Here is a 10,644-nt window from a genome sequence, read left to right as displayed (position 1 = left end):
TATCCTTCCCTTCAAGGCTCAGGGGTCCAAGATTATCTTCTGTTTCTGTGTTAACTGGTTTCCCTTTTCTTTGTTGAAGAGGGTCTGTGCAGTCCTTCTGCCTAGTCTGCCATCTTGTTGGAACCCTCCAGAGTTTTCAATGACTGATTTTTTGGAAGTAGATTGCCAGGCCTTTCTTCCTAGGTGTCTCTGGGGAGATTCACTTATCTTTCAGGTAGCAGCACAGCATGTTAACCATTTGCAACACCCACCAGAAACTCCATATAAATAGTAACTATATATATCATATACACACACACACACACACACATATATATATAACTACCTAAATGTGATTACAATTTTATGACATTATTATTTAATAAGCTACCCACAGGATCCCTTGTGAATTAAGTTGTTCTTATTAGTTGCTGTCAAGTCAGCCCTTGATGCATGGGAATCCCATATACTACAAAATGAAACACTGCTCAGTCATGTGTCACACCCATGAGTGGTTGCAAATAGGACCATTGTGTTGATGGTCAGACCATTGGCTGATTTTTCAGAGGGAGACTGCCAGGCCTCTTTTCCTTGCCCAATATAGTCTGACAGCTCCTCTGAAACCGGTCCATCATCATAGCAATACCCAAACCTCCACTGACAGAGCGGCTGCTGTGTGCATGAGATGCACTGGCCAGAACCGAACCCAGGTCTCCTGGATGGAAAGTCAAAGTTCTGCCACTGAAACACCAACGTCCTCTTACATAAATCAGAGCTAAAGAGAAAAATCTCTAGATTTGTAAATGAGTTACAGGATGCAGTAGTTCAATGTGTGTGTCAACTTGGCTGGGCCTGGTTGAGTGGCTGGGCAGCTGGATATAATATTCCCCATGATGAGACTGGTAATCAACTCCATGGTGGAATCTACTGGGAGCAGCTGAGTAGCTGCCTTAGGGAATGTGGTCTGCCTCCTGTATATAAGCAGAAGCCTTGGGGAATGGTCTCGAACTTATGGCACACTTGGACCCTGCATGTAGCCATGTCGTTGTTCAGCAGCCTGCCATATTAATGGCCTGCCGTGTGGTTTGGTAACATTGGGACCGTGCCCTTTTACTTGTCAACCTTGGGTTAAACCAGCCTCAGCAGCCAGCAGCTGTCTGAGTGAAGAAACGCCTCTAGCTACAGTGGGCTAGGAGCAGGAGGCAGAGCTGGACCCCAAGGTTGAGGGGCTTTCACCCAGTCCCTAGAGCCTGGCACTTTGAACTGGGACTTATAGCCTCCAAACCGTGAAAGAATAAACTCCTGTTAGTTAAAGCCATCCCATTTGTGGTATATTCTTGTTAGAGCAGCACCAGGTAACTGGAACAGGGGATATAGGTCAACAGCCACTCTACAGGAAAAAGATGTGGCAGTCTACTTCTATGAAGATTTACAGCCTACAAAACCCTAAAGGATACTTCTACTGTCCTACAGCGTCACTATGAGTCACAATTGACTCAATGGCAATGGATTTTTTTGTTTTGTTTTGTTTTTGGCATGCCTATGGTCTACGGATGCGAGCTCTGGTAGCATAGTGCCTAAGGCACTTGACTGCTAACCAGAAGGCTGGCGGTTCAAACCCACCAGCCACTCCTCAGAAGGAAGACGGGGCAATCCACTTCCGTAGTGATACTGCCTCGGAAACCCAAAGAGGGGTCGCTATGAGTTGGGTCCGACTCAACGGCACATTACAACACAACAACATAGTCCAGGGAAGCAAGAAAGCTCTCATTTCTTTAATTTTTGAATGATGAGGTATTTCAATGTGAAAGAATACAAAACAGTAAATAAATAGGAATTGTTAAGTGAAAGTAGCATTCAGTTGCTTTACGCTTATTTTTTTTTTTTCACTTATAATTAAGGAAGCTTAAAAGCAATCAAATCTGGAGATCCTGGATAGAGTGGGAGGAAAAACGTGGAAGAAAATCCAAAAACTCAATAATGACCAGAATTACTGGTCAGATATAGTCTGATGAGACCCCCAATACTATGGCCCTGGAATACATTCTATGCCTGGAATAAAAGTCCCAGGGGCTGGCTCTCAGCCCCATAGTTAACAAGATGTACATGCAGACCACTCAACCCAGGATGATGCACCCACATACTCTATGGTAATACATTCCTTAGAGCAATTGCCCATGGCGCACCAGAGGACCAACATTCAAATTGAGGAAATGCAGGACAAATAGGACTGCATAAATATGAGGGGCCCGGGGGAGGGTTATTGGGCAGGGAGGGGAGGAGACTGGGTTAGGGTTGGGCATGGTAAATGGGGAGTGAAACTAAATGTACCCGTAACACTGAATGTAAAACCAGCTCTTGAAATAAAAATAAAATTAAATTTAAAAAAGGATGCAAAAAATCTCTATGTATTAACGTGGAATAATGAATAATGGTAATGACAGTAGCAATAATAACAGGACACATTACCCACAGACACAGTACTTGAGGCTTACTTTGTATGAACTCATTTCATTCTCTTGACAATGTTAGGAATTACGTACTATTTGTATTTTCCCTACTTTATAGCTAAAAAAAGCAAAAGCAGTCAGGTCAAGTAACTTGTTCAAGGTCATACAAGTAGTGGCAAAGATGAGGTTTGAATCAAGGCACTTTGGTTCCAGATCCCACATTCGTGCTCACTAATAAAAATCAACAATTATTTATTAAGGTTCTACTATATTGTTAGGATTCCCTAGGTGGTGCAAATGGTTAAGTATTTGACTTAACTGGAGCTCAGCTGAAAGGCTGGCAGTTCAAACCCATCCACAGGGTCCTCGGAAATAAGGCTTGGAGACCTGCTTCCGAAAGGTCACAACCTTGAAAACCCTATGGAGCAGTTCTATAGTGCACACATGGGGTTACCATGAATTGGAATCAACCTGATGTCAACTAACAACAACTATATTGTTAAGTAAAAAAAAGCAAGATGCAGTGCAGAATTTAACATGTATCCATTCGCGAAAGAAAGAGGAAACAAAGATGTATTTGCCTATACTTATATGCATGAAACATTTCTAGAAACTGAAAACTAGCTGTGACAGCAGAGGGAAAATGAGCAGCTAGAGGACAAACAGGAAGAGAGATGTGCACGGTTTCAAATGTGTACCATGTGAGTACATTACCTATTCATAAAATCAAATTCTGTTATCCACATAGGTTAAATGGCAAACTAGCTAATATTAACACCAACAAGCTAATCCTAACACTTAACAGAAGATTCAAAATAAAGAATATACATCATGACTAAGGAACTGAATAGTCAAGAAAAAAATGGGAAGGTGACTGAATCATGTTATATTGGAGGATAAAATTGTTTTGGAACAATAAAAAAAATCTAGAAGACTGTAATAAACAGATACTAAGTGGAGATTATACGGTAAGGAAAATAAATCGATACTTTTCAAAGAACACAATTTCATTGGTGATAACTATTCTAACTCCTAATATCAAGATTAGGAGGAGCTCTGGTAGCATAGTGGCTAAGACACTTGCCTGCTAACCAGACGGCTGGCAGTTCAAACCCACCAGCCACTCCTCGGAAGGAAGGTTGGGCATTCCTACTTCCGTAGTGATACTGCCTTGGAAACCCAAGGAGGGGTCGCTATGAGTCGGGGCCGACTCGAAGGCAAATAACAACAACAACAACAATATCAAGATTAGAAAGAGTATGCCTGAAACTGTGAATGTGAATAAAGCTTTTATTGAACTTTCATGCAGTTCCCATCAGTCCCACAAGGGGATGCTACAGCTCTACAACTGACAACAGAGTCATGAGGTTAAATTTCTAACTTAACAGGAAACGGCATTCACAGTTTAATATTTCCTTATACTATGGATAAATGAAATAAGCAGATGTTTCTATTTCATGCTGTATAAATATTTTACATTTATACTTTTAGAATGTAACTTTAAAATGTTAATACTTTTACCAAAAAACTCTGTAGGAATCAAATATTTGTCTGTCTTGTGTTTTGTGTGGTTGGACAAAGTTTTACTAAATTCGGAAGGCACGACTAGAAATAGTTTTACTTAAAATATAGGCTACGTGGCATATTTCAAGTTCACTTTGAGGGGGCCTAGGAGGCACAACAATTTATTTTTCTAATGTAGTGAGTAGTATAACAGATAATTTTAAAGACTTAACAAACTGAATTAAGAATATTCATTTGAAAATGTTAATTTATGGAAGGGAAAAGAAGGCAAGGGGAGATACAGGGCAGGACAATGCTCATAAATTTTTCATAATGGCTAAGTTTTATTTTTTTCCCTCTGTGGATACATTTTAGAAATTATAACATACAAAATACCATCATAAAGGCTACATACAAACATTAGATCTGCACTAGCAAGAGCTGAAACTAAAATGAGAATTTCAAGAGTCTAAAAATCAGTCTACAAAGGCGACTGAGTCCAAAATGAAGAATATCTGATGGCCAATGAGGAGAGGCAGGCTGTTTTTAAGGACAAATGAGACTGCTACTCCAGTAAGCATATTTCAATATTCAATTTCAACTCCTCTTCCAGGCAGCTGCAGTTGAGTTCTAAGATGTGGGCCTTAAAAGGCAAATGAGAAAGGCATGTTCTTTAATTCTCAGTTGAAACCCAAGTCTAGCATGAGGGATGCTGAGCTACCTATTGGAAAGGACTGGATAATAAATGCTTTTAAATGCTGTAGGCAGAAAAAAAGCAAGAGTTTCACTTTGATTGTGCTAAGGAAATGAACATCAACTTAATGTGTGAACATTAAGTTTAATTTAATATCAGTTTAATGTCATGAAAAGGTAAAACAATATATATTGTAGCCATTACTGGTCCCTAGAAGAGCTCTGGTAGCATAATGCCTAAGGCATCTGACTGCTAACCAGAAGGCTGGTGGTTCAAACCCACCAGCCACTCCTCAGAAGGAAGGTTGGGCAATCTACTTCTGTAGTGATACTGTCTTGGAAACCCAAGGAGGGGTCGCTATGTCTGACTCGATGGCACATAACAACAAACAACAAGAAGAGCTCCTAGAAAATGTCACTAACTGAATCAGCTCAACAATATCTAGATCTTTAACATTTGGAACCTAACATCTGGACCATATACACAGAGCATTTCGATGAGGTTTGGTGGTGGAAAACCACTGATTAGACCCCATTCCTAAAAAGCTAACTCCCTCAAATAAAGGCTTTGTTTTCAAACATTCACTGTTCCCATTATCACTAATAAAGCTTCTGAACTGCAGATGTTGATTTGTGACCAAGCATCTTCTCACACAGACAACTTTTATGGAATGATTTAAATGTTTTCCACTTTCCCCTTAAGATACAGTTTTTGAACAGAAAAGTATTCCTAGACAATTTAGTTCTTTTATCCTAGTACAAAAGTCAAGTAATAATACAATGAATTGGCTTAAATTTCTGCAATAATGAATTAATGACTAAATCAATTAATGCTAATGATTCTTAGCTCACTCCACTGCAAATTTAAAATGTTAATGGAAAGCATTTACTTGCATATACAGTGTATTAAAAGGTATGACCTATTATGGAGTGCACCAAAATGTTTAACTTCTTACCAAGCTTGATGAGATGAATCGTTTCTTAACACATTCACAGGAACTTTAATTTCACCCAGGAAAACATCTTGGACCAGATTTCCATTGTTCCACAAGTCAATCCTGAAAACAGAAAACTGGCTTTACATTTCACAAACAATGTTTAAAAGAACACATACCACCAAACAGCTTCAAATCACTTTGATGTGTAGTACAGCATTAATTTTACATGCTTAAAAATAAGAGATGTTAGCATTATCATATACCTCACTATCTAGACTAGAAAAGCAAAACACTAGTTTTTATTTAAAAGCACAGAAAGTAGAAAAAAATTAAAGTCCAAAAGAAATCACTTAGATTTCCTAGCTTCAAATCTAAGCTTTATTTTAAGCTGGAGCAGTAAGACCACAGAGTTACTTTGCTGAATTTGAGAAAAGAAACCAACACAAAACTACAGTTTCTGTCTCAATTATATAACCAATTAATATGTAAATATAAGTGATTTAGAAAAATACATTACCTGATCATTCCAAACATGATTAATACACCCTTTAGATGAACACACTGTTAACAGCACACCTACACATGCATTTACAAAAACTTTCCCCTCCCAAACAGCATAGATATTTAAGACCTAGAGAACTGCACAAACTTCAAACACATGCACCTGTTGAATTATCTTATAAGACTTCTTACCTCACTGAAATTTCTGTTAGACAGCAGATATGTTAAGAAGAATAAAAAAATTATTTCTAAATTGACTGATTTTCTATATATTCTTTGTACCCATTATGCTATGATTCAAAAATTTAAGGAACAATTAAATTTGCAAAAAGTGAGTAAAATGAGGGAAAATTAGGTCACATTTGTTTCTAAAATAAATATACTTTGGTTATTTTTACAAAGAAATCAGATTTTGAAAACATAATGTGGATTTAAACTTATGTACGTTATATCAACCAATTTGCTAAAGAAAATTATATTAAGCTTGGTTCATTTTTTTCAGTTAAACTTAGAATTTTCTTTTGGCACATAAAAAAGCAATTCTGTAAAACCTAAAGCCACATACCTAATTTCTAGCTTTTCAATGTCTTCCTCTTCTACCTGGAACTGGGATTTCCTTGTGTAACTGCTGGATCTGGTTACCTATAAACAAAATATTTTAGCAGAAAAATTTTTTTAAAAAAATATTTTTCCTACATGAACTTAAAAAAAAACCTGTTATTCTCAAACTGTTCAATTGTAGATATACAGAATACTGGAAATAAATGCCCAGACAAAATATAAAAATAGTTACAGAAGTAGCAGGGAGATGAGACTAAGAAGGTGTTATTTTTAATAAAAAGAAAGAAAGAAACCTTCCATACCATTCCCAGAGAGTCAATTTACAGCAGCATTAGGTTCTCTGGCTCATATGTAATCTTTCTTATCACAACAAAGCTGCACATGCTAAGAACCGCTTGAAGGCTTTCCCACCTGTTCCATCCTTTTCTTTCTTTCATTTTTGCCGAAAATAGCAAGAACACTGACAGGAACTTCCTCTATTGTTCACTTGAACATGCCACTCTCACACAGGCCTTTCTATTTGAGTTTTCTTGGTCTTCTCCTGAACAAGAGAATGAGATGATCCTCCTCTTTTCTATGACTACACTACCCCCACACACTATGCAATAAGCAATCTATTTTAATTACAGCTTTACCAACTCAATTCACCTCATTCAAGTTGAACAAAAATTCTCCCTTTAGTCTTCCTATCTCTTTCCTTTCACAGACAAGTATCTCAAAACTGTAATCCATCCTTACGGCTTCTACTTCCTTACCACCCACACACTACAGAAACTCCTTATAATCTGCCTTCTGCAAAGATCACTCTCCTAAAACATCTCTCTTAATCACCAAATCTGGTGGTCAATTCTTGGTTCTCACCTTGTCTGACCTCTCTATAGCATCTGCACTAGTGATTATATGACTATACCTCCTCCTTTTTCACTGATACTCTTTTGAGTTTACTGGGACACTATCTTGGCACTAGAAGCACTAGGACTCCCTGGGTGGTGCAAACAGTTAGGCACTTGGCTACTAACCAAAAGGTTGACAGTTCAAATCCACCCAGAGGCACCTCAGAAGACAGGCCTAGTGATCTGCTTCTGAAAGGTCACAGAAAACCCAAAGGAGCGCAGTTCTACTCTATTCATATGGAGTTCCCATGAGTCAGAATCATATTGATGGCAACTTTTTTTTTTTTTTTTAAATCCTGGAAAACTTCTGCTCTCTTCGCTTCTTTCTCTGGTACCTCTTCTTCCTCAGAACCTATGAATATGGGTAGCCTCTAAAGTTTTCTCTCTTGTTTTACTCTAAAACTGGAGGTGTATAGTGCCATACAGTTTACAAAGTGCTCTCATTATCTCCTTTGTTCATCAAGATGCTGTCTGAGGCGGGCAGGGCTAGATTCATTACCCTCATCTTAAAAAGGAGGAAGCTGAAATACAGAAATTAAATGACATGCACAAAGCTGAATACCTAATAAGCAGAACTCAGCTTCTCTGCTTTTCTCCTTCATTGTATATCCCTATCTCTCAGTTACCTCTCTTAGGTTTCAGTCATGAACTGCCTATTAGATTTTACATGTCTGACCTGAAGGCCGTTATGTTCCAAGGTGGACCACTTTATCTTGTCCTTCCTCCTAACTTTCCTATCTTTTTCAGATTTGAAACCATGGGAACAACCCCTCCCCACTTTCTCATTTTTTCTATAACCCATTCGTAAACTTGCCCTTTGTAGTTTCTTTCTCACCTGTCTCTTCCTCTCCATTTCTTACTCTCTTGGATCAAGTCCACCCTCCCCCTTTTATTTTTCTTAACCTGAACAACAACAGTTTCTAATCTCTATTCTCTCTCCCTAAACCACAGATTATAGTTAATTCTTCCTAAAACACTGTTTTATTCTCATCATTTCCAGGTTCAAAAACATTCAGTGACTAATATTTAAGCATCTCAGCCTAGTCCTCAAGGCTTTTTATTTGGTGGTCCTACTCTTATCTTTTTAGTCTTGGTTCCTCTTATTCTCTTATACAACCTTTCCAGTCAAATTATTGCTTTATATTCTTTGGACATAACTTTTTGTTTTTCTGCGTCTGGGGCTGTGCTCAAGATGTTCCTTCTTATATTCCCTTTTCCCTCACTTAAGAAAATCCAGACTTTCTTTAAGCCTTCCCAATCACCTCAGCTGGACGAAAGCTCATCTGGTGTACCAAATACCGACTGTGCTTTACCGGTGTATGTATACACGCATGTGCATGCTTTTTGTCTCTTGCTCTAACTACAGACCAGCATGTGCATGCTTTTTGTCTCTTGCTCTAACTACAGAATAGATATTGAACCTTATCTACCTTTCTAATCAATTACCTCAACAAACAGGCCTGTTGAATGACTATCTCAAGGCCTACTAGTTGCTCTAGGATATAGCAAATAGGTCAGGCCTTAAATTTCAGCTGTTAAGGACCCATGAGGCATGGTAGATTCTATCCCATCTGAGATTTAAGGTACGTGGCTTAAATGGGGAGTCTGACTGCCTTTAGTCGGTACCCCTTTTGTCGCTGCTTCCTTGTTTTCTCCAGGCTGGATGTAACAGCCATCAACAAATACTGAACAACTATACTAAATCCTTAGCCAGGAAATGGAAAAGTCTCACACTGTTACATTTTCTTCCTTCCCTGACTCCATGCCCGCAAATGTCCTACTTGACTTTTGGCATTTCCTTCAGCCTTTACTAAAAGATGGTAAGCAACCAAGGTTAGATGTCCCCTCATTCTCTCCACTTTGAAATACCAAGTAAAACAAAAACACAGGAACAAGGAGAAAAAGCAACAAATGTAACTTCTTTTTTCAAACCTTTTTCTTTTTTTTTTTTTCATTGTGATTTGGGTGAAAGTTTACAGAGCAAATTCATTTCTACATGGCAGTTCATACACATTTTGTCTCAAGACATTGACAGCAATTGCCCACAGTGTTGAATCTCTCTTTCCACTTCCTCCTGGTAGTTACCTCTTCCCTGTGTCTTTCCCTCACACGCACTTCTGGACTTTGAGCTGTCCCCCTATACATACACTGCCCTTCTGTTCTCTCATGACTGATCACTCCAAGTAGTCTATCTACTTGATGGAAATGTTCAGCCCATAAGACTGTCTAGTATTTGGCTGGAAACCACAGAAGTGAGTTCAATTCCAAACCTGAAGGGTAGCTAGGGGCCATAGTCTCAGGGGTCTTACCAGGCTCTATTAGACCAGCAAATTTGGTCATTTTTTTATGATTTTTCAATTTTGTTTTCAAACCTTTCTTAAAAAATGTTAATCTCAACTGCAACATGTTCCACTATTAGAACACAATCTTGTAGAGTGTTTTATTTTCTACTTCCACAGTGATACTACTGCCTTGGAAACCCAAGAAGAGTCGCTATGAGTCAGATCTGACTCGACAGCAGTTGAGGTTTTTTTTTTTTTTTTTTTTTTTTTGTAGTTGTCAAGTAACATGAAAAAGGATTTAACAATGCTTCTAGAAAAGAACTCCAAAGCTACTTCAAGGCAACTGAAGATCTCCATAAAAATAAGCATGTGTCCATAGTGAATTAGGCTAAGTTGCAAAAAGAACTTAATTCTGTAATGAGACCTTAACCATATAGTACTCTGTGGTCTCAAAGCGTTCTCATATTTGGGCCTTACAAAAACTCTTTGAGTTAGACAGGGCTGCTATGTTTTTCCTTACAAAATCAACCTCTTACAAGAAAATGAACTTGAGTCCCACATTTAGTGATTTCTTCAAGGTCAACTGGGACTAAAACTTTGATCTACCAACTGCTGCTATACTTACCTCACTAGTGGTTTTTAAACAGTCCTCTGCAAAAGAGTTCTGTGGCCCTATATGTCAAGCAGTAGGCCAGATGAGGTGGGAGAGCAGAAGAGGGGATGCTAGTGAGGATGACTGGGGAATAGGTGTCACCTTAGGTCTCCCAACTGCAACCAATCAGAGCTCTGTATTTGTTTTCTATATTTGGCCTCCCCTAACATTGCTGCTAACCAGAAGGCTGGC

The 10,644-nt window shown here is 38.5% G+C and overlaps 1 protein-coding gene across 1 annotated transcript in view; it reads right to left on the bottom strand.

Annotated features, from left to right (window-relative positions):
- The window catches only part of RASA2 (RAS p21 protein activator 2), a 196,257-nt gene that overhangs the window by 78,857 nt on the left and 106,756 nt on the right, over positions 1 to 10,644 (bottom strand). The window contains exons 8-9 of the mRNA XM_007947529.2: positions 6,630 to 6,706; positions 5,582 to 5,683 (exon numbers count right to left, since the gene is read on the bottom strand). Coding sequence (XP_007945720.1) covers positions 5,582 to 5,683; positions 6,630 to 6,706 — 179 coding nt within the window. The remainder of the gene's footprint in view (positions 1 to 5,581; positions 5,684 to 6,629; positions 6,707 to 10,644) is intronic.

The sequence above is a fragment of the Orycteropus afer genome, unplaced genomic scaffold, assembly GCF_000298275.1.
Source record: "Orycteropus afer afer isolate SDZICR_OR568_19922 unplaced genomic scaffold, OryAfe1.0 scaffold00188, whole genome shotgun sequence".
Taxonomy (NCBI): Eukaryota; Metazoa; Chordata; class Mammalia; order Tubulidentata; family Orycteropodidae; genus Orycteropus; species Orycteropus afer.
The sequence above is the reverse complement of the archived record's forward strand: the minus strand, read 5'-3'. Positions and strand labels throughout refer to the sequence as shown.